Below are 26,890 nucleotides of genomic sequence, written 5' to 3' on the forward strand. Positions count from 1 at the left end.
GGGGATCTCAGAAATGTGTGTTTCGAATGGTTTGATAGGGTTAATAAAATACAACATTATTTCTTATTGATCAATGTGGCTGTTTCTCTATGTGTACTCCAAGAACGTCAATCAAGTCCCTGTAAGTTGAGATCTTTGTCCCGATCAAACTACAGAACAAATTGCATTTTGCTTCCGACACATGTAGATTTGGACCACAGACCTGCAGCCTCTCAATGATGTTTCTGTAGTCTTTAGAGGTGGACAGGCAGGAGTCCCGCCGGGAGGTGTTCTTAGCGGACAGTCTCCAGTTGAGGATGCTCTTCTGAACGACATTATTGGACTTTACAAACAGGTTGTTCACCTGACTGTCAAGATCCACCGGGATGGCGATCGCTCTGCTTTTGGCTGGGAATAAAAAGAAATCCATCGTTGTTTATAACACCATTGCTCAACTCTAAAGGTTTTAATGAAGGTTAGTCATCAGCTGCGGTTGAACTGCTTACCCACGTCTGAAAGCACTTTGATACAAGCCTCCACTGAGGCCTTCTGAACAGGATTTAGCCAGTTACAGTGGTAGACCCTGAACACACCCTGGAGCAGTTGTACAAATACAGGCTGACGAGTCTAAAAGACAGATAAAGGCACATTCAAGGAAAAATTCCAAAAGAGGGATGTTAGAGGAAAAACAAATCCCTGTTTTCCTACAAAATGACCCCTGCACCACTGAGGATATTTTTATACACGATCATGGACAGGAAGCTCACTGCTGGTCTAAAAGATGAGCTGTTAAGGTTTGCTTACACTCCCATACCACACCAACGCCACAGATTTCTACCTGCCAACAACCATAGACTATAGTAAATACCTCTGTTATCTTTCCGAGAATGGCAGCCTGTTCCAAAAGAAAAGGAAAAATGTCTGTGTAATCATGAAAAAGGAAAACCTCAGAAGCTGTTAGAGATCAAACCAGAAGTCCACTTCAGGAGCAACTCTCTAGTTACTTTTTCCCCCAAAAATGTGCTAAAAAATAAATATTTAATTTTATATGTAGCAAAACATACAATTTATGTTTAAATAACAGTGGCGGAGCTAAAACATTTTATATGGTTAAGCAGGATGGGGGCAAAAGACTTCAGAGAGTGGAAAATTAGAACATAATATTGTAATTTCATGTTATTTTGGCAATGCTTAAAGAAGATTGTATTGATGATTTCTTAACTTTTGTCTATAATATTAAGCTAACTGATATTAGCTCAAAAATTTGAGGGGCAAGTGGGGTGACAAAGCTTTTAATGGAGGGAGGGGCATAGCTCTGCTCCTGTTCCATAAGGAATACTTTCTTTCATAAAAGTTTTTTTTTATTTTTTTATTTTCTTATTTGTAATTTAGAATGTCTAATTTTACCTTTAATTTTTCTATGGTGTATTTTGTTTTTCTTCTTATTGTTTTCCTTCATATTTTTTAAAATTTAACAAGCTTTTTGGAGTCAATTGGTTTCAAAGAATGGAAAAAAAAGAGCTTGTGTTTGTGTTTTTTACAGAAAATTTGTTTTATCCCCATTTCTGTCTCTAAAAATATGTTTGTGTGCACACGTTAGTAATCAGGGAATTACAGTCATGTTCATTTACAATGTTTAAATTGATTTTGAAAACATTCTAAAAACAAAAGAGATTTAATAAACAAATCAAACCAAATATTTGGTGAAACTTACAGGCTTTCATAGGATGTCCTAATTTTTTCCCATGACTGTATGTTCCAACAATTAAGTTTCTTCGAATTTTCTTTCTTGACAAAAAATGTTTATCTGCTATTTGTCTGCTTTATTTGTCTTATAGTTCCAAAGATGCTCAAAATAGTGAAGTGAGTTGAACAAAAACATATATGAATTTTCAACTTTCTCCTTTATTTTTTTTTTGCTTGTTTATTCAAACTTTTTCATAAATATATCAATAATTCTACAAGTTACTTTAATACTTTCTTACCAATAAATTTTGCTTGAGTAAAGTTTGTTGCAAATTTTTTTTTCCTTTAACTCTGCCTTTTGCTATGTTTGTAAACATGAAAGTTGTACTTTAAAGCAGATTCAATCATACTTTTACTAGTATTTAGTTTAAGGAAATTATTTTAGAGAAAACAGACAGCAAGTAATAAAGTATATTTTAGCCCACGACAACAATAACATATATAGAAATCTATGTATCTATTATCTACAGTAAAAATCACAGTTTACTGCACTATTTCTCACAGTCTTCTGTTTTAAATTGTTTCCAAACACTCCTGATCCAGTTTATCTTATCGTCAAACATTCTGTAGACGCTTAATAAAGAGCGTGACCTCTGAATCAGACGTGTTGCAGAAAAAAAAAAACAATCAAAAATAGGTCCTTTTAAAATTGGGAAACACTGATTTACTGGGAAAAGTCTTGTTAAGCAAAAAGCCAGCAGAATGTTTGAGGAGTGGACCGACCACATCACATGTATGCACTGTTTGCAGCACATCCCAGCAAACCTTGTGCAACACTAACAGATCTGGGAAGTCTAGGTGGTGAGTAAGAGATGACAGTAACAAAACCCATAGAGTGAGGTCTTCAGAACAGTTGATGTGGAACACACCCAAAGGTTAGAGGGGGAGAGGTTTACCGTTACTCACATATATGTGACGAGTGATCTGTGTGAAAGTCAGAACGTCATTTTCTGTGATATACACATATATTCTAAGGATGAGTCATCATAAATAAAATAAATATTGAATATGGGAGCAGCTTTATTTATAGACACTGCAATGCTGATCTTAGTACTTTCTAATAGCAGTCCACACTACCTGCAGGCTTGTACTCTGGTCAGAGAAAGGCGAGCTGAAGAAACATGTGACAATGCTCATGACGGTCTCGGTTACGTAACGCTCCAGCATGGTATCCGCATGTTTCCTGTCGCTGGTGGTGTTGCACACCTAAAACAGGGACGGCAAACACACATCACCATGAGATATCAGTGATGGATCACACTTCCTGGAGATGGGTAACACCTGCCTGCCGCATGCTTTGTTGACAAAAGGAGCTCAGAATAATGACATCACATAAAGCAGAACCACATCCTGTCATTTACAGATCACAGAGGGATAGAAGTGACTTATTACCCTGCAGATGTCCACAAGAAAATTTTCAAACAGCTTCCACATGTGGTTGGATGTGTAGATCTCTTTCATCTCCACCTCGGTGTCCACGTAGCAGTGGTTTAGGAAGTTAATGTAAGCAATTTTCACCTGTTGGAGTTGAAACGACAAATACAGAAACAATTGAGGCAAAGTTTTATCAATGGAAAACTCAGAGTTGATGACACGGCAGTTATTAAAATTCCTTCTATTATCGGTTTACTACACACCAGATAAGAGCAATATATTTAAGATTGCCCTTTGGAGTGGATGGGATTGTGTCTTTTGATTGAAACTGTGATGAACTGGTTATCTGTGATGGGGCAGTCTGCCTTTGATTAAAGATAGCTGAGATAAGGTTGACCCTTTAAAGAGGCCGATTCTGTTTAGACAATAGAAAACACTTTTAGCTCTTCACTTTAACAGCATGGAGCAACATGTGATAATAGTCTGGAGTGGCCTCAGGTAGCATAAATAATAATAAAAAATAAGCCTCAGTCACATGCACCCATACGGGGGGATGACGTAAATGGGTGGTGTAGATTTTTGGGTTCTCTGACCCCGTGGAGGATTGTAGACGGGGGGGCGGCTGTGTCTTGCAGTTCTCTTGAGGTATGACCACCTAAAGAGATGCCAGTAAAATGGAATACCATTGTTATGCGTGTGGTAAGTGTATCGTGAATGTTGTGATGAAGTCGAGGCCCGGAGGCCGGATCCTGCCACCTGGGTAATAATATCCGGCCCTTCAGATCATTTTATTTTATTGTTAGAAATGGCCCGATGTTATCTTGCACTTATTTCTAACTTTCATAATTTTGACAAAACATATTTTTATGGAGAGTAAAATATTGAAAGAGGGCAGGCAGTGCAGAAGGAGGAAGCTGGGCTGCAGAGCTGGTATGCCAGCTGGGCTACGGAGGCAGCCACTCAATGTTATTATTATTTTCTCTGGTTTTAACAGTTTAGCACATGTTGAATATTCAGGTTTTTTTTAAACAACAAATGCATTTTTTTTAGCAAATTGATTTAATTTCCTTTTTTTGGTTACCAGATAAGAACTTTTTTATTTTTATGTAGTATTTATTATTTTTAGCAGTGAGTTTTTTTTAAGGTAAGATTGTTGCACTGTCCAGGAAACACTTCTAATTTCATTGCACCTGTGACAGTGACAAATAAAGATCAATCTATCTATCTATCTATTAAAAGGAGGAGGGGTCTTCTGATTGATAGGTGCCAGCACATCCTCTGTGAATGCCTTCACTGGGTTTTTTCCACTAACTGGCAGTCGACTGACATAACTGTCAAGGAGCTCATGACCCAGAGAATCTCTATGGCTGGAAATCCCCACCAACCAGAAAAAAGAAGCTCATAGATTGTCAGGGTTTCCTCTTAGGAGTGAAACAGTCATTTGAAACTACATTCAAATATTGAGAATTTAAATTAAATCAAAAATACAACATTTTCTTATACCTCAGGGATGCAGTCTTCATGGGTCACTACTCGCACAATATCATCCAGGGGTAACAGGGAGTTGCATTTAATCTCTGTGTAGACGTTCTTGCCCTCAGTGCAAACGGCCAGCAGTTCAACCAGGTGGATGTGGTACATCAGGGGGCTGTTTTCATCCATGCGGTCCCGTTCGGATCGCATCATCTGGACCAGAGTCTGGAAGGAGGCTCGGTCGTTGTAGAAGACCAGGACGTCTTCACCAGAGTTTACCAGCTGAGGGGAATGAAGCCACCATAAGAACAGAGGAGAGAACTAAAAACCATCATATCACACATGGAGTTCAAAGTTTCAACACCATTTTCTTTTTTATTTTGAAGGTGTGCAGGATGTTGTCACATCTTAAAGAGGACACTGCTAAACATCTGTCTCTGATTTACGGATATAAAATATTTACTGTCAGTAAATGCACACAAGAACCAGAATGCAAGCCTGAATGTGAAAACATCACACCTGCATGAGCATACCTCGGCCATGACGATGTCCTGACACTTCTTGATGAACTTGTTCTCAGCCTTAACAATAGTCTGCAGAAATTTGAGATACTGAACATGTCGCCCGTGGGACTCGGTGCAGTGGACAAAGTGCTGCACCACGCGCTCGTTGATCTCACTGCACAGCTGGAAATTGTTCATGAAGATGTGCTGCATGGTGACAGCTTCCAGGATCTGTAAAACATTTAAAAAGTTGTTTTCAACTGTAACACTTCCAGTGGGCAGAAAATGGAAGTTTGGGCTTGGTTGTTAGATGAGGGCGGCACTCACTCCGGGATTAAGGAACAAATTGATGTGTTTGTGAAGAAGAGCCTGGTTCTGCTGATTTCCTGCACAGAAATTCTGCAGAAACTCATGAGCCAATTTCATGATCTCCTGCATCCGGACATCCTCCCCCTGGTGAAAACACCAAAGGATTATTTATGGTTTACAATCAGTTTAACTAAAAGTTGTAAAAGTTTCTGGATTTGCTTGTGTTTTGCACCTTCTCGTATGGGATCTGTAGGAGTTCAAGCACAACGCTGTGAGCTCCCATGTTCCTCAGCAGCCTCTGCTGCTGTTTCTTGCTTTTCTTCCCCGTGCTTCCTTCTTGAACACAAAGTTTACTGAGGCGGACGAGGATCTGGACACAAAGCAGCGACAAGATAAGGGTATGGTGATTACGCATGTGAATTAATCCCTAGGTGTCAAAGTCAAGGCCCGGGGGCCGGATGCAGCCCGCGGAGTGATTATATCCAGCCCTCCACATTATTTTATTCTATTATTAGAAACGGCCCAAAGTTATCTTGCTAACATACTGAAGCAACTAACTTGTATAATTTCGACAGAATATATTGTAAAATATTAAGTTATTTAATGCTTAAGTTTATTTACTTCTGAATAATATTCTTCTTTATTTTTACCTATGTTTACGTTAAAAAAAGTTACTTTTTAAAAGTTTTAAAAATTAATTTTTTTATGAGTTCATTAAATGTTTATCCTGTTTGGCCCGCGAACTAACGTGTGTTTTGGATTTTAACCCCTTGTGCGATTGAGTTTGACACCCCTGTATTACACAGACTATAAAGAAAGAAGTAATTGCTGCAGACTATGTTGACCTGAATACGCCAATCTAAATAGCCTTGGATTATGACGTGAAATGGTCAAAAGTAGGGGTGTAGGGGAAAATCGATTTGGCAATATATCGCGATCTTTCGTTTGACGATACTGGTATCAATTTAAAATGCTGACCAGACGATATTTATATTCAGCGTCTTTCAGCTTCTTACTTTTTTCACCTAAACCCCTGACCGCTAGTTGTTAGTCCAGCACACTGAGGCTCTTTGAGCAGCTCTACACTGACCAAAACAGCACCAGTTTGTGTTAAATGTTCAGTCCGCCTTGCGGTTTTTGTTGTCATGAGACATGTACTTCTTAGTTTTTACTTGGGGTGGGTACCGAACCAAAATCTGCGCCACGTTGCTGCCAGTATCAAATAAAAACACGAATTGGGGTGCTTTGGAAGGGCTCAAAAACAAGTGAGTGACGTTGTGCAGCCGCGACATGGGTCATGCATAGAGCCTTCATCAAAATGCTGTCAGCAAAGTAGGTCAAACTTCTACTGAACTTCACAGCTTTAGATTCTAGTTCAGTGACCTGATGGATCAGAGTGATGTGTACAACGCTCTGAAAAAAGACCATCATCGTGGCGATGAGCGGTTAAATATGTGTTTAATGAAGCTGCAACTCAGACTCTCATATAAATAAAGCATCTTAGTCACATCCAAGCGCTCTCCTTCATCCTGTCCTCGCACTGTAATCATTCAGGAAGGAAATGTCTTTTTTCTCCTTTATTTTTTAAGCACCAGTTCAAGCACCGTTCAGGCTCTTGAACCATATAAATGTTAGATTTAGCAATACTGTAAATAAACAACACTTTATTTCCTCAATCTTTTAGAACCTTATTGCTTAAGGCACATTCTTTTTTTTTTTTTCTCAAAATATTTTGTTGTGGAAATCAGACAATGTCGACTGTTCCTTTTAAAAACTAATATTTCTTAATTTGCCAAAAGAAATGTTTGTGGGTAAAAGCAACTTGTGTATGAGACACAGTCGCAGTGCTTAATGTTGTGATCATTAAATACAGTTAATTTTACCATTTTATAACACTGAAACACATTATATTCAGATAGAGTTGTAAGTCATAGTCTTAAGAAAAATCTGAAAACTTTTTCTGGGACAGTTTTGGAATATATTGCTATATGTATCATATTGTGAGACGCGTATCTGGATATGTATCGAACATAAAGTATTTTTACAAGGAAGACAACATAAAAATGATAAAAAAGTAAGTTACAAAGCAAACCTCTTTAACAACTCTGTAGTTGTAGCTGCTGGTGCTTTCTGTTTTCTTTTTGTCTGAACCTGATGAATCCCCCTGAAAGAAGAGTACAGCAATAACGTTAAACATGACAAAGATTTATTTCAATGTTTTGATTTTTTAAAAGCTGAAATTCTTCAGGACACCTTCTTTTTGTTGTCTGACTCTGACGGTCCATCTCCGTCCATCCCATCCTCCCCCTGCCGCTTGTAAACCCAGAGTTCCGACTTCTCCACAATAGAGCGCAGTTGATCCAGATCCGACTTGATCTGCTTGTAGTTGTCAACATCTTGGCTGGTGACCAGCAGCTGAACCTGGAATTTTTTTAAGGGACCTAGATTTTCCTACTTTTCTCCTACAAAATAAGCTATTTTTATACTTACAAGAAAGTATAGCTTACTTGTTTGAAGGCCATGAGAACCTCCTGCCTCTGGCTGAAGTGTCTGAAGAGGAGGTGAAGAGCTCCAGACACAAGAGGCGGGTAGTCATGCATGGTCAGGTGCAGCAAGACCCTCAGGAATGTGCGACCCCCGTGGTCATCCAGGTCTAAAGGAGTGTTTTCTTCACTTTTAGTGGAAAACAAAGCAAACTTTAGCTTCACTTTAGGGGAATTACTTCTTCATGCTTTCAAATCCAGGACAGTTATCAGTCACCTTCCTCCAAAGATCCCCTCCGCTTGTTCCTCAATGTTCTCAAAGTCAAAATTTCCTATGTGGGGATGGATATAAGCAATTTAAAAACATTTATAAAATAAGAAAATAGTTAGTGAACATTTCAGTTAAACATTGATGTTTCTTACCTGGCATTTGAGTCGTGTTGTTGTTGCTTGCACTCTGATTGGCAGTATTTTCTCCTGCTGGGTTGTTCTCATCAAACTCGCATTTGAAAATACAAAGCAGGCAGGAAATCCGGTAGTCGAGTCTTACATTCAAAATGAACTATAGGAAAGGAGAAAATGTTAAAGTACAGTTCCTGGTTAAAGTTTGGGATCAAAGGAGTTTCCTGTGGTCTAACCTGCAGAATCTCAATGACCTTGAGCTTCGTGTCCATGACCATGATGTCTTCTCTTTCTGGTTCCGTCTGTGTTTTCACCACTTCTCCCTCCGGCTGATGAGCTGGTGTGGTGGGCAGTAAACCACCTCCACGCAGCACCACCTGCGTCATCAGTTCCCCAACTCCGTGAATGGACTTCATCACATTGCTGCCCGCTGAAGCGCAAGAGGGGTTGACGTAAGAAATTCACAGAAACAATTTGATTATTTTTATCAGGCGTTCAGGAAAATGTGGCTTACATTTGTTTTCATCTCCCTTCTCGATCTTGTTGATGGGGTAAATGGTGCTGACATGAACGCAGTCCAAAATGTTCAGCAAGATCTTAGTCAGACGCAGCAAGTCACTGAAGTTATAAAAACCGAAGTAGATGAGGTTCCTTGCCAAGTTTACAACCTGCAATCAAGAAGAGACAGAGACACCTTTAAAGACCCAGTCCAGTCATCTTTTGATCCATTGGTTCCCAGTGGTCTTTCAACTATCATCATACCGCTTTTAGACAACATAAAAAAAACTGCTGTTCGAGAAAATAGTCCCCACAGCGCAGCAGGAGCTTATCAAAAATTCACCTGGGTAAGCCCTGCCCCACTTCCCATTACTGTTTATACTTTCTCCCGCTAGCTTACAGCCCCTCAAACCCCTTAACTAACATTACTAATGCAACAAAAATGGCGAGCGATATTAGAACAACCTAGTCTCCAACATTTTCATCAGAGGGGGTCTTTAATGTTTTCAAAAGCTGGTGAGGACATTGTTGTAACACTTCTTGGCGTTAAATGCTATGCTGCTGGAAATCTCATTCGGTTCTCCCTTTTGCTGATAAGAAGCACGTGGGCTGCAGACAAAAAAGTATATCGTATTTTGTCTGCCAAACAGCTACTTATGTTGTAGATTTGTTGTTTTAAATTGTCTGGCAGTGAATAAATTTTAATGTCTGTGTTAAGCGCACTGTGACAGACTGCCGACCTGTCCAGGGTGTACCCCGCCTTCGCCCATCAGTGGCCGGGATAGGCTCCGGCACCCCGCAACCCCGAAAGGGAAGAAGCGGTCAAGAAAATGGATGGATGGCTGGATGTCTGTGTTAAGCCCTCCTCCGATGACAAACAAACTGAGATTACTACCCATCAGTGGCGGGCCGTCAGGGCCTGCAAGGCCTTCTCTGCTGGCCTAAAAATATCTGAATCACAGACTGATATTAATTATTATTTATTTCCGTGAATACGTATTCTATAATTCCAAATGCTCTGTCTTCGTCCTTTCATTGCTGTCTCCCTGGTTGCGCTGCTTCCAGACGTGTATTTTCCTATTTAAGCATTAACCAATCACATTGCAGCACCATTTGTTGCTAGGGTCAAAGAAATCTGCCCGGAGGCCTTCACAATCAGTTCTGCGGGCCCTGTAGCATAAAATAATTGTCGACCAAACTGTTGCTTCAACCAATCAGATTTGGAGTAGGCGACACCAAGGCCAGCTAGCAGGCGCACGGAAACGTCATCATTTTCACGCGCTTTGATTGGATAGCTCGCAGCTCGCTCTGGTTCTGCGTTATGTGACGGACACAGGTGCCGAGGAGCGGCGTGTCAGGTTTGAAGATGTTACCAGTGGAAAGCGTCTCATCGTCTGATTTTTGGTGGAAAATGAATGTCTGGGTAAAGTTGTGGCACAGTTTTGTCTGGCACGGGTAAAGGAGTTCCGTGACTCCGTTGAGCGGGAGAGAAGCTGATACGAGGAAATCTACGAGGCCCCTGAACGCACCGCGGGCGCGTGCAGCGCAAAATCCTCGCGCGCACTACCGACAATATTATTTTCCAGACACAGACCAGATTTCAAGATCACAAAAACTGATGTTTGTCTCCCTCCTGGACCACAAGAGGCTTCAGGAATACCAGAACATTTTCCAGCTTATCACAGCCACGGAACACTTTCCATCTGCGAAACGCACGGATTCTGCACGACAGAGTGATTGAAATCTTCTTGAGGATAGAAAGGATGGATTTTGTGTTTAAATAATCTGGATTTTTGGTGAGTAAAATTTTGCTATCTCCCTACATAATATTGAAATTTTATCAGGTTATTTTTTATGCTTTTGGTGTGTGTGTGGCAGCTGTACCTGCACTAGAAGTTTTATTGCCATAAAATAGTTAATGAGGGTTGGATTGATTCAGATGGAGCACTACTGAAGGCCTAGGTGTGAAATGCACGGCCCGCCACTGCTACCCATTAAGTAGATGTCTGAACAAAAACCTGTTCCTCCTTCTGTGCAACAACTCTGCCCTATAAGTGTCTTCTCCACAATGTGAACCTGCAGTTTAATTGACATATATGTATTTTATAACATCTGAAAATACCACTATTCCAACTGTTGCAGTCACCAGCACAAATGGGCCAAAAATCCCAGCAAATCTTCTGTGAGACCCGAGATTTGATCTATGAAAACAGCTCCAGGTTGATCTAGGCAAACTTCTTTTCCTCCAAACTTCACTGGAAATCTGTTATGAATTAGAGACCTGGCTATACTCACAGGGGTTTAAATAGAGGAGGGAAACTCAAATCAAGAACAAAAACTTAAGAAAATGTGTATTTAGTAGAGAAGTCGGATAATCAAAAGTCCTTAAAGTCCCACTCCAACTACATTTTATTCTACAGTATTGTAAAATCATTCCCAGTGGTATTTTAATTATGCTTTTGCAGCTATTAGCCAAAACCAAAAAAGCCTGTGTTGTATTTTTAAGACATAAGTTCATCAGAAATTTGCCTCTGAGTTGTGTGTGGGACTGGGAAGTTAGCCTCTAGCTAATTTCCCATCAGCCCTTTGTTTACACTCTCTCCCATTAGCTAATCTAACAACTCAAGTCCAAGCTAGCATTAGCTAGCAGTACAGTTTTGAGCCAGATGCCAGCTAAGACAAGGAAAATGAAGACGTTAATGGATATAATGTAAGTTAATGCAAGTGGATGCAAAAGAATTGGAGCGGAAAAGGAAGATTTTGGCCCACCCATTTCAGTTGCTGCGTCACAAACCCAAGCTTTTTCATCTGCTCCTGATCCAAAATTTTCAACACAGAAATAGTCATTAATGCAGTTTTAATGTTAAATTATTTTATACATGTCCTCCATCATGAAAAAAATGATACAAGAACCCTGTTAAAAACACCCAAAACACCACTGTCATTGGAGTGGGTCTTTATCTAATACATAATCTACCGAATACAAATTCTATTCCTTCTTGTATTTTTATTCAGCTAAGTTCCAGTTTGTTCTAATAAAGAACAGACATTACCTCAAAGGTAAGTTTGTTTTTCTCCTTGTCAGAGAAGGGAATGTTCTGTGACACCACCTCTCTCAGGTAGTTCTCCACAAAATCCATGGTGAGGCTGAATCGCTCTTTGATTTCATCTCTGGAATTCCCATCATTGTCATAGCTGCACCACAACCAAGGAGGAATGACATTTAAGAAAATTATAGTAGTTTATTTATTGATAAATATAGATGAGTCAAAGAAAATCAATAAGAAGAACTCACTCATCAATAGCGATTTTAGAAGGGATCTCTGACCACAATCGAGCATATTTAACAGGTGTGACCTGTTCCTGAGGGTCACGGTCCACATGCATGTGCAGCATCAGGCGGCAGAAGGACGCTCGGAGGTCAAACGGCAGATCTTCGTCGGACATACAGCGCAGAATTAAATCCACGTCCAGCTGATTTGATATCTTGTTGATGGCAAGGTACTGGCGGTCCAGGCACATCCGGGCAAAAAGATTCAGTTGGCACCTAGAGGGAAATGTTTCAAGTTTAGCTTTCTCCATCCTATGTATTTATATAGTAGATGTTTATTGCTAACAAAAAATCTAAAGTTTCCTATGTAAATAAGGAATTAAAAATCATCACTCATGTTCATTTCATTCAGTCCTTGAGTGTAACTGCCAAACTACAAGTAATATAAAGAGTACAAAATGTGAGACCTGTAGTAGCTGACCACTTCCTGGTCCTCCTTTTGGCCTTCTTTTGCATCCTGGGCCAACTCCCGGATGCTCTTACTCCGAATGTCTTTGGAGTTGTCCTTCCAGAACAACCACACCTCCTCTTCATCTTCAGCCTCTACTGGAGTCTCCCCATTGGTAGCCGTCTCAATTTCAAATCTTGAGAGGACTAGCCTGGTGAGCAGAGGAGAAACTTAAGCTAGAGTTCATATTTGGCAAACTCCATTCATAAAGTAGAACAGATGGCTCACTTGGTCTCGATGAGGATGTCTGCATTGTTGGAGTCCAGCACAGCGTTGCAGATGAGCTCCTGAGTGACTGGGATGGATTTGTTCATGGACACACAGAGATCTGACAGGTAATCCAGAAACCTTGGCACAGAAGAAAGAATCGTTTGAAAAAGCAGTTGGAAAACTAAAGATATATTAATATTAAGTGACACCAACTGCAGTCTTTAGAATAAAAAATGTGATTAAATGAATCAGAACAGAAATTACTTTTCCTCCATTTCTATTTTAAGACTGTATTGGCTTCTTTCAATTGGCATATTTTGAATAAAACACACTAAACAAGGATTCTGTGACTTTTAACTCTTAAGGAGCCATTCAGGTTAATTTCCGGCTGACCACAAGACTCAAAGTCTAGTTCACCCTTTAGAAAATAAGCTTAATTTTTATGCAATTGATACTATTACGACAAATACACTGTTGTTTTTTGCCATAAATAAAACATTAAAATAAAGAGAAAAAAATACATTTTTCCCTAAATAAGTTCATATGACTTCCTTTCAAAATAAGAGAAACCCTGTGCCACATAAAATCATCGCAATGCACCAAATGAAGTGGTGTGATGTCAGCAGAAATAAAAGTTTATTTTACCATTTTTGGTGCATCTCAGACAAAAATTCCTAAATCTGACAAACTAAAATTAAATCAAAGCTAATTAAGGGACCCTTTCCATATTTTTTGAGCCAGAAGGTGAACTTAAAATCATTGAATCTGAATTCATTCATTCATTGAATTGAATTCGCCCTATAATCTGGTGTACTTTAAATAGGAATTCTGGTTGTGTTTACCATCCTTAAATTGATTCGATGCAGTTCATGGAGCTCAAAATTCTTACTATGATGAACTACTTATGCAAACAAATTATTATTTATATGAGTTCAAGAGAAAAATAGAGAATCAACAAAAGAGTAGAGAAAAATGAAGAGATCCAGATAAGAAGTCTGCTTTGCAAGCTGAGGAAAGACAATGATGGATAAAGAAAGTTCAAGATAAAAAATAATACAAGTGGATAATGTGGGTGACAGCGCAGAGGAACATAGAGGGACTATTAGAGACAGGAAGGGAGAAGGTCCAGGAAAAAGAGGTTCCAGGAAGTTGCAGTTCTTATATTTCTTACAAATAACTTATGTTCAAAATAAGACAGGAAGTTGTTATTTCTCAATCTACTGGTACTTCTGTCTATTTTTCTTTTATAAATCAGTAATGTCATTTTGTCTACTTGGTTATCAGCATACTCAGATGTATGTTTTTGGAGAGTTAATAATAATCAATAAAGAATCAGGAGATCTAAATCCTAAAAGTTTGAAAATGCATTTTTTTATCAGTTTAAAAAAAAAAAGTGTGAAATTGAGCCTCAAGTAATTGCATTGCATGTCAGAGTACTTAAGTGCTATTACAACATAAAACAAAACAGAATGACAGATTGTTGGAGAATCACTGCTACCATTCATACATAACTTTTTGTGAAAGAGTTGAATAAAGTTTGAGTTAAGTTTACTTTTAGTTTTAGGGGGATTTAAGAGCCACATGTGGCTCTGAACCCTCAGTTTGCCCTAAACAATGAGCATTTTTATTCCCCACGCTAAGCTCAAGTAGTTCTTGTGTCACTTAACTTGTGTCTGTTCACTGTGCATTTTCTCCTGGAGCTTATACTGAGCACAACTGATGCCTTTTATGTTGGTTTTATGACAGCAACCATTTCTTGAGCTAAAACCTCACCTGGGCTCCCGGTTCTTCCTCACCAATGTTACAAAGGTGTCTATCTCAGCAGCAGTGATGTGTTTTTCCAGCAGCTTCCGGTTGTTGTGAAGCAGCGCAGTGATGGTGTCTTCAGCCAACACGTCATATCCTATCTGCTTCTGCATGAAGCGGAACTGCTTGGCTATGTATTCCTGCGAGGAGCGGACAGGGGAGGGGGGATTATTGCTGAGAGGGAAAGCGATCCCATCAACGTTTCAGCTGCGTACAAACCTACTTGGTTCTTCCGATAATCCTGCTGTGAATGGCGGAGAACTCTGTAGCAAAGCCTGCAAATATGCCTGAACGGTGCATGGCGCTGATCCCCAAGCTCCTCTAGCCGAAGCATGGGGCCATCACCGCTGTCTGTGAAAGGGGCTTGGAGAAGCTTGAAGATCTGAAAAAGGCAGAAGGAAATTTCGCTTAGAAGGAACTCCAAATACCTGTATAATATCTCTCTGTTTTAACTTCTACCTGTTTCAGGATATTTTGCTCCCTCATGAGTTTTTGTCTTTCTCTGTTGGGCTTGTTAACCATGATCTCCAGCACATCCTGTCCGCTGTTGGGGATGTCTACCACAAAAAAAACTAAATCCTCTAGCAGCTTTGTTACAAACCTTGGCAGTGCACGAGGGAATAAAAAATATATAATTTTAGAGAATCCCATAAGTCTCAAAACAGACTGTTTTGATTATTTATTTTAGATCATACCTCCTTTCATTCTGTGTGATTGTCCCTTTCTCCAGTTTACCAGCGATGGAAGCCAACACTTTACTCGCATCATTAGCAAAATCTAAATCACGCACTTCTGCTGGTGGCACCGGAACAATGGCAAAGGCCTCTTTATCTTCTTTCACCTCTGATGTTCCAATCTAAGAAGAATAACAAAAGGGATCATTAGCTGTATGAAATATAATTATTAAAAAGCCTTAGTTGTGTGGTAACAGCTGACTCACCCGCAGCATAACTGGTTTCTCTTCCTCTTTGTCGATGGGGTTGTTGGTGCTGTGAACCCATGTGTTGGTGAATAAGTGTTTCAGGCGCACGTAGGAACTCCTATTTGACCAAAGAAACAAACACAAAATTGATAAATATAAAAGAAAAATGCAAATCCATGTAAATAAACAAGAAAATGCTTTAAATTAATTTGACCCAAAAAAACTAATCCAAAAAGAGCTTTTAAGTCCCACTCCGATCATCTTTGATTTATTTTAAAAGTGTTCCTGGTGGTATTTTAATTAACATTATGACAGTTTTAGCCCAATTTTTTAAAATGTCTTTTTAGAACATAGTTGCTTCAGAGCAGAAGTAATTCATTAAAACTACTGTGGATGGGGCCGTTGGCACAGGGCAACCCCGCTCCCTTTCCTCTCCTCATTGCTTAGAGGAGCAAGGAGCTTGTGGCCCACCCAGTATATTTTCTATGTCACAAATACACTCTTTTTTAAGTGGCCTTTTTGTTACTGCTCCTGACTCACAACAATTTGAATAAAGAAACACTCATAAATGTCTGGTGACCATTTTCTTGATATATGTCCTCCATCATCAGAAAAATATCACAAGAACATGTTAAAAAAACCCTTTAATCAGAGTGTGTCTTTAAGAGACCTTTATACGTGGAGCAGCAATTAGTTCAGCCTTTTTTGGTAAGCTTCCATGTGGAAATGAGTCCAGGTTTTCATAGCTCATGAGTTTACAAACTCCATATTCTGAACCCTCTGAACCCAATTTGGGGTCCTGGGGCTGATGCAGCCAGCTTTACTGAGCAACCCCTGATCATGTCATCAGTCTGTAGCAGGACCACAAAATCACACACACTCACATTTATGCCTAAGGGACAGCTTAGGACAATCAATGAACCTATAAAGCATGTGGTTGAACTGTAGGAGGAAGCCGGAGTGCCTGGAGAAAACCCACGTATGCAGCTGGGAGAACATGCAAACTCCATACAGAAAGGACCCAGCCAGGATTTAAACTAACGCCATCTTACTGTAAGGCAAGAGTGCTAACCACTGCACCACCACTCATCCCAACTCAAGAGCTCCTTTAAGTTAAGAAGCAGTTCCTGAAATTATAAAAGGGTAGGGAAATCTAAAACGTAATCGTCTTTCTGTGACAAAGAGAACAAGAAGAAACGAGACGCCTATATTTAAAATCTGATCAGTGTTACTTTTTGTGTTTGTGTTATAGGTAATCTGAGAACATGGTCATCAATAAATCCTCACACAGAGTGAAAACCTGCAGAATTCTTACATCAGATTTGGCGCAGAAAGCCGACTGCAGCCACAATCTCAGCGGGCTTTATGCAACTGTCCACAGGAGGCCAGAACGCCTTCGTGAATCTCCGAGGCAATAATTAGCTCCACGGGAGGAGAGGGGGGCTATTTCAAGTTGGTGCTAAAAGTAGTCCAACCTAAGCCAACATGTCCTGATGACATAACAAGACTTGACAGCCGCTCTGAGAGTTTTATCTCTGATGTGCAGCAAAAAATTACAGCTTTAATTGTGAAAAAAATCAACTCAAAATCTTATCAAGTATGTAGAATAGAATCGAATCGAATAGAATTATTGTTATTGTACATTGATTATAAGGCTCACAGATCGCATGCTCGATTCCTGGATTCCCCGCCCATGTGTCAAAGTGTCCTTGGGCAAAACACTGAACCCCACACAGGGTGGTTATGGGTTGGCACCAGTGTTCGGCAGTGGAGCCACTATCAGTGTGTGAATGCATGTGTGAATGGGTGTGTGACTGTAAAGCGCTTTGAAAAGTGCTATACAAGAATATAACATTTTACTATCATTTATTTTTTTCATCTTATTTAGTAGTTTATTTGGCAGGGACAATGTGCAAAATCATTAAAGATGCTTCACACCAGATTATAGCCGAAGCTAGTTTCCATCTGTAGTCCCCAAATAATACATGATATAATGAAATTCAGGAAACACGTAAAGGTCGCGGCCATCTTGCCTCATGTACTTCTCACTTGTTGTCAACTTAACTTCGACCAAACAAAATGACTTGACAGGCAGCATTTCACTAAGACGCAAAGACTTCTTAGAAATTTAAAATTAACTATAATAATATTTCTATTGTAATAACTTCCCCCTAGAAACCAGTAAATATAAAGGTAGAAAATAATAATAAATATATATATATATTTAAATAATTCCAGATAAACATCAACAAAAAGTGATCCTGTTTCAGTAAAACAGGATTTTTATGTTATAATATATCAAAGTCATTAGGCTAATTTGACAACAGATACTATATTATTAATGAGTTTTTTAAGTGTGTTGCCACTAGCAAGTAAACACAGAAATGTTGTACCATCCTGTTTTGGCTTTTGTCAAAACTAGGATCTGTCTTGTCACCTCTTGTGCCCACGATCCTGGGTGACTGGTTTCCTGCTTTACTCCATTTCAGTAATTGCCTGCTGTTTTTTTTGCAAAAGTAAAACTCAATTTCAGTAAAAATAATAGGAAGTGTGATCTCCACATGTAAAGAAATTATTTAAAACATAAAATAAAAGTTCACAAATTGACACTGCTCTTTCTCTGTTGACCCTTAGATTATGAAGCACAGCTCTCACTGTTTTTTAAGAACATAAAAAAATGAGTAATTAAATGAATCAGACATTTCCTTAAAAACCCCCTTATTTATTGATCTTCCTACTTCCCCTTTAAAAGACAAATGACTGTCTTCCCTCTTTGTAATTTGGGTCTTGACATCACTGCGGTCAGTGTGGTGAAAGATATTTGTCATTTGTTAATTAATCACCCCCCAGTTCTATATCAACCCATACTTTCATTCCATTTGAAGGTGGGCATGTGTTTAAAAATCTGAGACAAGATAAATAGTTAATGTTTCAAACTTTTTCTACCTTAAATCAATTTATCTGCAGTGGGGCAAATTAAGTATTTAGTCAGTCACCAATTGTGCAAGTTCTCCCACTTAAAGAGATGAGAGAGAACTGTCATTTTAATCAGAGGTATATCTCAACTTTGAGAGATATAATGAGAAAAAAAATCCAGAAAACCTCAATGTCTGATTTTTTAAGAATTTTATTAGCAAATTATGGTGGAAAATAAGTATTTGGTAAATAACAAAAGTTCATCTCAATATATCCTTTGTTGGCAATGAAAACAGTCAAATGTTTTCTGTAAGTCTTCACAAGGTTTTCACAAACTATGTTGGTCCATTCCTCCATGCAGATCTCCTCTAGAGCAGGGATGTTTTAGGGCCGTTGCTGTCCAACATGGACTTTCAACTCCCACCAAAGATTTTCTATGGAGTTGAGATTTGGAGACTGGCTAGACCACTCCAGGCTTCTTATGAGGCCACTCCTTCGTTATTCAAGCAGTGTGTTTGGGATTGCTGTCCTGCTGAAAGCCCCAGCCACGTTTTACAGCTGATGTTAGGAGGCTTTCACTCAAAATCTGACAATACTTGGGCCCATTCTATCTTTCCTCTACATGGATCAGTCGTTTTGGTCACTTTGCTGAAAAACAGCCCCAAAGCATGATCTCTCCAACCCCATGCTTTACATGCAACTCAATGTTCTTTCTCCTCCAAACACAACGAGTAGAGTTCTTACCAAAAAGTTCTAATTTTGTTTCACCTGACCATAGGACATTCTCCCAATCCCCCTCTGGATCATCCTACCTATTCCAGATTCAGTCTTCCCAGCCTGGTGCAGGTCAACAATTTTGTTTCTGGTGTCCTTAGACAGCTCTTTGGTCTTGGTTATAGTGGAGTTTGGTTACAGGTAGAGTTACAAGTCTGTGTGAGTCAAAAATCTTGTTCGTTTGAAGGTGACCAAATATTTTTTTTCTATCATAACTTACAAAGAAATTATTTAAAAATCAGACAATTTGATTTTTTTTCCCATTTTGTCTCTCATAGTTGAGGTAAACCTATGATGAAATTACAGGCTTTTAAGCAGTTTTTTAAGCACAGTTGGTGGCTGACTAAAAACTGTTTTGCCCCACTGTATCTTCACCATCTTTTTTAGTTTTTTTCCCAAACGTGGAAGATAGAAATAAAACATTTTGATAGAAAGTACTATTGGTGAACATGCCTCATACCTGGGCACCATGGAGTCTCCTCCTCTCAGAGTGGTGGGGTCCAGCTCAAAGATGGAGGAGATCTCCATCCCGTCGGGAACAGGCACCAGCGTACACATGATTTTTTCCTGGGGGGTCCTCAGGCGGCCTCGCAGAGCCTCATTGTCTACATCCAACTAGAAGAAAGAAAACAAGTGTTTAGATTGAAAGAAAAACTGCTTACAAACCATACAAGAATGAAGAATCTATGGGACTGTAACTGCAATAGTCCACTATGCAGGAAAATCAGTGTATGCAATCATTGACCCTGATGTAAAAATACATTTCTATAAAAGTTCTAAATAGTTACTTTTTTTTTTAACTAAGAATACATTTTTTAGAACATTTTAAACAGGAAACTGTTATTTTGACACAAGAGAGTAGAGGATCCATACTGACACCCAGTGGTGATGTTGAGCTGTTTATCTAAGACACACATTCACTGATCACTGAGGTTCTGAAGGGAAACTACATGAACTTTGATGATGTAAATGAAGGTCATGAAAAATGAAGTAAAAAAATGTATTATACACGTGTACCTGGAAGTTAAAAGGTGTAAAGTCCACCACCTAAAGCAAAAGTCCACAAGCCAGAAAATATTCAAATAGGTAGACAGGAAGATATGCAGATAAATAAAGGAATAAATTAAAATTGCTGTTAATAAGATAACAAATAAAGTTATGTTGGAGAAAAAGCTAACAGAAAAAACGGGTTTGCTCACAGAGGATCGCTGATCAGCACTTTCCTCTTCAAAGTCTGGATTAACCTGGAATAAAAACAGTCAAACGCGTCAAGATCATTAATATCAGAGTCCTCCCTAAATTAGCCATGCAACTAACATCATTTCAATACTTGAAAATTTTAAACTGAACCATTTCTCCAACTTCAGATTGCAAAAATCGTGACATAAAGCCCCGGACACAAACCTCACTGACCTCGGCTGCCAAATAGCACCCAGTGGCCAAATGTTTAAACCTGAACAGGCTGTTCCAGTAGCCTGCACCTCCTCTGCAAGGATCACGGTGGACCACCTGGGAAAATTAACCATATTTAAATAAAGCATATTAAATTAACAATCACTGCGTTTTTTATTTAGTTATTTTCCTTTTAATTTTAATGATTTCATTAATTTATTTTTTCCCATAATTACTAGGGTTGTAAGAAAATATCAATTCAGTAAAATATCACTTTAAAATTTAAAATACTTATTTATTTATTTAAAATACTGCCAAGGCAAAATGTAATTAATTATTTATAAGCAAATATATAGTTCTATTTTAATTTTGTTTTTCCACTTAAATATTTCCTAGATTACAAAAAGAAAAGCAGCATGAACTTGCTTGGGTAAAAACTACTTGTTTATGAAATACAGTTGCAATACTTAATGTTCTGATCAGTAAATAACAAGCATTTTACTATTTTACTTGTGTGAAAAATGCATAACTAATGAGATCATTCTTAAGTCATAATTTAAAAAAATACTGAAACATTGTCTGTTACTGTCTTGGGATATATCTGGATACGTGTCGTATCATGACACGTATGTCACAATACGTATCGTTAAGCCACACTCTTGCCAATGCACACCCCTAATAATTACTCTGGGTTTTTCTTTTGTTGCCAGAATAGTCCTAATAATTTTCACCACTTGTGCACATATTAAGAAAAAAAAGTTATGTTATCAAGGTTTAATTTTTTCACATAGTACTGTTATTGTCCAATAACCTCCAAAAGGAAATCATCTTTTTGGTGCCCATGAAACACCCTTTCATTTCAAACACTCCATAATTTGAAAAATACTGATTAGCTCTATTAAAAGCACCTGGAAAACCCAGAAAAAAAACTCTTCAGATGATTATGTAATTACACATTTATATAGTCTCCAGTTACATACTACTTAGATCAAAGTACAATCTATTCAATTATTACAACTTAAACATTAATAGGACACAATAAAATCCTGCATTATTAAGAAAGACGGATTATAACTATTTGGTATTTCATTTGGAGATTATGTTTTACTAACCTCCACTTCCCAGAGTGCTTTGCTGCTAGTGGCAGAAGTCGCAGACTGCCGGCCGGTCGTTCTAAGAAAAACATGTTGCCTCTTTTTGTAGTCGTCACAAGTTAGAAACTTTTCCTGCTCTGCGTGGAACAACCGCACCACGTCCCCCTGCAAATTTAAAATACAGGTTAGGATCGTCGTTATGATGACATAACTCCCAAAGAGGCTACAGGCTAATATAAAATAGTGAAATCTGTGGAGACCTACGCCTTTAAGTATCGTCTCCTTGTTGTCACTCCACTTCATGAAAAGAACTACTTTCCAACTTGTGTTGCAATTCACTGAATTCACCTGAAAGACAAAAGGAAAACAAACATTTACATCACTGCCTTTAAATGAACCTTCAGAATTTAGATTCGATCAATTAACACCTTGTTTTTCCTCACCTCATTACACCCTGGGTTGTCCACTAACTGGTGGCTGCTGGCATGTAGAGGTTGTCCTGCATTCACAGGGTTAAGGACTACTTTATCTCCGATTACCACCTGTGACAGAAATGCAGGAGAACCAAACATGAAGTAGAAAAGTACAACAGTGTTCGAAGAAAATGTTAAAAACCCTAAAAATTTATTGGTCAGAAGTTAACACTGCAATTGCTTAAATGAACACACAGTGGCGCCACAGTCAAATGTTTGTGTGTGACAGGAGATGAACTGACCAAATACAACTATTTGAGTAAGTCTATCTGTCTGGTTTGCAAAACAGATTAAAATATTAGGATTGGATCAGACATGACTCCATTTCAGTTTTCAAACATCAATCTTACAGCTAAAAATAATAAATTACATTTTTTTCTGTCATGTGACTACTACAGTGTAAGACACCAAACTGCACTGAGGCTGCTCACTGCAGGATGGAAGGATCAATAAAATGCTAAAGGACAAATCTTCCCAAAGGGATTAATTAGGTGTAACCTAATTAGCCAAACACTCAGCTTAACTATTAGCTACAAGCTTGAGCAAAAGAGGTAGCTTCCATCTTTAAATTTACCTATACAGTCTTCCAAGAATTTAGTGTCACAGTCGAGTTTGGATCTGGGTGATCTAAAAGATTAGTCAGTCCTATCTGCAGATCAGATAACTGGGGCAGCACCAAGGAGTGAGATATAGGAGGTTGTTGTGTGGCGCCTCTTACACTTCTTTTGTTTAGCATTTAGGTGCAGAGCAGAGCAGCACATAAAGAGAGCAATAAGGATTTATTTAACTAAGTTGTCTATTAAATTGGTCAAATTTGACAGAACTGTCTTTATACTGACTTAAAAAAGGTCAATAACAAAAAATGTGCCCTTTCAATTTATTTTTGGGCATTTGCTAACGCATTATTTATATTTTAAAAAGGATTACATAATATAAACTTCTGCAAAGATCCAGTATTTCAAGGATTTTTTCATAAAGAAAGCTGCTCCTAAGAATAAAGTGCCTCCTACTTCTGCTAAAAAGTAATCAAGCTGTTTTTATTCTGTTTGCATGAATTCCTGGAAAGTTGAGTTCAGCTATTCTTGCCACACCCAGGTTTGATTCCTCTCAGACCTGTTGGGTCAAGAAACAAACCCTACAGATGCTGTCTGACAGTGAGGCATGCTGAGAGATTGCATAGCTTGATAATAGGGCTGCCACAATTAGTCACAACTATGCCGACCAATAAAATAGTTGTCGACTAATCTAATTTAATAGTTTACTAGTTTTTTTTTTTTGCTTTCTAATGCTGCTTCTGTCATCGTCTTTGACACATATGGGCAGTAGTACTAATCCGGGTTGGTAGTGATGTCACAAGAAGTTCTAGGAAGACTTGTGTACCATGACAATACACCAACAGAGCCTAAAAGTGGGAGACATAAAAACCGTTTTAAAAAAGCATCTAGCTAACCTATATCAGTCTGAATGTAACTCTTTTAAAGGCTTTGAGACTATTTATTTACAAATTAAGACAACTTGGAATATGCAACACTCTTAGGGTAAAGAAACATGATCAACTGACCAATTATACTCGTTCAGGAGGTTATAAAAATAGCAGAACACAGAAAGAACTACAGGTCTCATTTCAGAGTTTTTGGTTCAACAATATGAAGGTGACTGAAATGCCTCTGAATCTTCTTGAGACAACTGGAAGAGGTTTTATCAAAATAATAAGGTCTGGGCTTTCTAGTTGAGACAGTTGAGACATGGACTACAGGAAAGTGATAGATAATAGAGAAAAGACAAAAAAAATATGGATCCTCAAGAAAGTTCAAGGAGCAAAAGACTGCGGAGCAAATAGAAGAAAAAAACATCTGGGTTATACCCAATACTTTAAAAAGTCTGTAAACTGATTAGATAGGATAACTTTCTAGAACTTCAGAACAACAGTCAAACATGGTGGTGGTGGTAGTATGATCATGTGGGGCTTCTTTGCAACTCCAGGATCTGGACCACCAGTCATAGGTGATGGATCTATAAATACTGCCTTATACCAGAGAATTCTAAAGGGTAATGTCCCCAATTAGTCAATGTGCTATGCTCAGAAGCACTTGAGTTTGCAGAAGAACAATGATCAAAAATATCCAAATGAGTCAAAATTCATATTTAGAGTTTCATTGTGGTCTAAATAAAACCTTTAATTATTTATCCTGTGGTTAATATTTACTCAGATATTTACTTTTTCTAAGCTCTGAACATCACTTAGATTAGCTAGTTTTTGGTGTTTGAAATAATATTAATAAACTAAAAAAGATAATCTGGTCTAGATCTTTAGATCTAAGCAGCAGACATTCTTAATCTATATTTAATGCATTATATCATTTGGGCTAAGAATATAATTATGTACTGAGACTATTATTCCAAAAATAAAGCAAAAAAAAGAATAGCTAAAAATATTTCTCATCTCCAAATAAACTGTTGACTTTGAAGCAAGAAAAAAAAACAGCTCTTAAAGTTTGACCCGGAAACTTGTTAACACCTGATCAGTAGTTCCTAATTTTTTATTTTTTTTTTGGACAAGTTTAGACATAAGGCCAGGCATGTAGCTCAGGTATAGTGAGATGTTTGTTCATCCACTGTAAAAGACTGTCTGCATTTTTTTTGTTAAAATATGTGTAACATTTCTTCTACAGGGCATAATTAACTTTCATTTCTACCCACACTGTCTCCTAGGGATCTCAGCTTGTAGAAGGGTTGGATGTAAAACCAGGATCCCTCGTTTCCTGCAGAGTCCAGAGTCACACGCATGGCATTCTTCTCCAGTAGAGCAGGTAACCTCTTGTTTACTGTCAAGTATTTATTGCTTTTTAAGTGCAGCAGCTGTTGGTAAACACAACAAAACATTTTAGTGTTAAAAAAGTAAAATAAATCAATATTCAGAGACACAAAACACCAGTAAGGAAATATGTGGAGAAACTGGCACAACAGAAACTCTTCAATGAAAATATTTTTTTTTGTCAGACTTCTTCATGCTTTGCTGACACCTAGAAAATCGAAATCGTATACCCGTGAAAGACAAGCTATTCATGGAACACAACAGTAATAAGTCATGATGTGGAGTTTCTAATGTGGATATCAGCTTTTGGCTTTAAGGGAATGAAGAACAAAAATTCACCTTTACAGCACATCTCTGAGCCACAGCAATTATTTAAAACTTATCTGACTTAATCAGCCCCATGGTGAATGATATCTGGCTCACAGTATCAAAAGTGAAGCAAAACAGCCTTGCAGTTCTGTTAAGGAGGGCAGATTATCATAAGCACAGCAGCACACCTGAATGACATTTCCATACTGTATGACGGTTCCCAGCAGCTTGCGGTTTTCAGACTCGTTCTGCTTCTTCTCCAGGTCTGCAGCATGCTGATAATTGAGAGAGAAATGCAGTGAAATTCTCTGCAAAGTCTCCAGATAACGTTACAGAAGTTCAGGCCCGGGGAACAAAAAAGTGTGCCTCACGTGAAGTTTATTGAGGAGGACTGTGTCAGTAGTACTGTTGCCTCCAGGTTTGGCTGCCTTCCAGAACTGCTTTTGTGCAGAGTATCTGTTCATAGGACACAGTTTGAAAAGGCAGTCTGAGGGAGACAAGATAGAGACAAGGAAGAGACTCGTCATCACTCAAGACAGGATTGAAAAATAAAAACAACATGAGAGGCTTCATGGAACTGAAATCTGCAGTAGACAACTTAATCTTAAAAAAAAAAAAAAGCAACCCCATGTTTAATATGTAAACTGGTTTGGCATGTTAAGATTGGCAAAATAAAAATCCAAAAATGTAATTAACAATGTAAAACATATTGAGCTATATTCACACCGGGCATATGACACATTGAAGAATGCACTATGAAGTCTCATGAACATGAGTTAGCCCATAGAGTTCACACTACAAACAGGGAAGGGTTTCTTCTTCTTTTTCTACTGTTTACTAGCGCATTTCTGCCACCTACAGTTGGAAGAGGCTTGGAAAGACATGTTAAAGCGGTGGGAATCTCAAAAATCAAAGACACTAAACCCCACCTTGCCTCTGGTGGAAAGTTGGCGCCAGTGTTTGGCAGCAGAGCCACCATCAGTGTGTGAATGTATCTGTGAATGGGAATGTGCCTGTAAAGCGCTTTGGACCTTCAAGAAAGATGGAAAAGCACTATACAAAAAAACCCATTTACTACCATTCCTTCGAAACTACCAAATCCGGGTCCCTGATTGGTCAAAGTTGCAACACGCATTCAATGGCAATGCGTTTTTCACATAGCACCCAAAATGAAAATGAAAGCTTTGAACGCAGAAGCACAAAGCATGCATGTTCATAGATTTTTCATTTGAAATGCCCGCTTGAATGTGAATTAGCGAGAGCAGTGTGAAAATAGCTTAAAAGTTTTAAAGTATACAGAAACCAAGATCCTTTAATTATCTTTAAAACAAGAGTACCCAAATCCAGGGCTCGTGGGCTAGTGTCCTACATGTTTTACAACCAATCTGTCATTAAAACTCTTCATTGGCTAAACACACCTGATCCAGGTAACGAGCAGCAGATAAGGCAGGGTTTATGGAAAACCAGAAGGAGGCTGGATTTGGGCACCCCAATTTAAAGGGTAACGGAGCAGGACAGTTGGAGGCCGACTCCCGAGACAGGCGCTCTTGGTCCAGACCGAAAGGGTCCTGTGTCTCAGTGGTAAAATGACACTAGCATCATAAGCTAATAAAGGCTAACGTATTAAGCAAAC

General features: G+C 38.6%; 1 protein-coding gene across 13 annotated transcripts in view; it reads right to left on the minus strand.

Moving 5' to 3' along the window:
* itpr1b (inositol 1,4,5-trisphosphate receptor, type 1b) overlaps nt 1-26,890 on the minus strand; it is a 113,474-nt gene that overhangs the window by 72,258 nt on the left and 14,326 nt on the right. For 4 of the 13 annotated variants that reach the window (XM_024270623.2, XM_024270622.2, XM_036211786.1 and 1 more), the window contains exons 4-36: nt 25,629-25,744; nt 25,446-25,532; nt 24,834-24,992; nt 22,104-22,202; nt 21,925-22,008; nt 21,679-21,825; nt 20,588-20,683; nt 20,374-20,418; nt 19,635-19,789; nt 15,503-15,602; nt 15,258-15,418; nt 15,022-15,163; nt 14,786-14,944; nt 14,530-14,702; nt 12,775-12,894; nt 12,506-12,697; nt 12,063-12,314; nt 11,821-11,962; nt 8,784-8,937; nt 8,506-8,699; nt 8,291-8,429; nt 8,145-8,199; nt 7,892-8,057; nt 7,638-7,805; nt 7,477-7,548; nt 5,617-5,754; nt 5,403-5,528; nt 5,106-5,306; nt 4,603-4,854; nt 3,118-3,243; nt 2,803-2,931; nt 486-606; nt 203-387 (exon numbers count right to left, since the gene is read on the minus strand). In XM_024270623.2, coding sequence (XP_024126391.1) covers nt 203-387; nt 486-606; nt 2,803-2,931; nt 3,118-3,243; nt 4,603-4,854; nt 5,106-5,306; nt 5,403-5,528; nt 5,617-5,754; nt 7,477-7,548; nt 7,638-7,805; nt 7,892-8,057; nt 8,145-8,199; nt 8,291-8,429; nt 8,506-8,699; nt 8,784-8,937; nt 11,821-11,962; nt 12,063-12,314; nt 12,506-12,697; nt 12,775-12,894; nt 14,530-14,702; nt 14,786-14,944; nt 15,022-15,163; nt 15,258-15,418; nt 15,503-15,602; nt 19,635-19,789; nt 20,374-20,418; nt 20,588-20,683; nt 21,679-21,825; nt 21,925-22,008; nt 22,104-22,202; nt 24,834-24,992; nt 25,446-25,532; nt 25,629-25,744 — 4,655 coding nt within the window. Of the gene's footprint in view, nt 1-202; nt 388-485; nt 607-2,631; nt 2,650-2,802; nt 2,932-3,117; nt 3,244-4,602; nt 4,855-5,105; nt 5,307-5,402; nt 5,529-5,616; nt 5,755-7,476; nt 7,549-7,637; nt 7,806-7,891; nt 8,058-8,144; nt 8,200-8,290; nt 8,430-8,505; nt 8,700-8,783; nt 8,938-11,820; nt 11,963-12,062; nt 12,315-12,505; nt 12,698-12,774; nt 12,895-14,529; nt 14,703-14,785; nt 14,945-15,021; nt 15,164-15,257; nt 15,419-15,502; nt 15,603-19,634; nt 19,790-20,191; nt 20,222-20,373; nt 20,419-20,578; nt 20,684-21,678; nt 21,826-21,924; nt 22,009-22,103; nt 22,203-24,833; nt 24,993-25,445; nt 25,533-25,628; nt 25,745-26,890 lie in introns of all 13 variants that reach the window. The other 9 variants (XM_024270619.2, XM_024270618.2, XM_024270613.2 and 6 more) reach the window with 5 other exon arrangements.

This window comes from Oryzias melastigma, linkage group LG5, assembly GCF_002922805.2.
Source record: "Oryzias melastigma strain HK-1 linkage group LG5, ASM292280v2, whole genome shotgun sequence".
In the NCBI taxonomy this organism is placed as follows: Eukaryota; Metazoa; Chordata; class Actinopteri; order Beloniformes; family Adrianichthyidae; genus Oryzias; species Oryzias melastigma.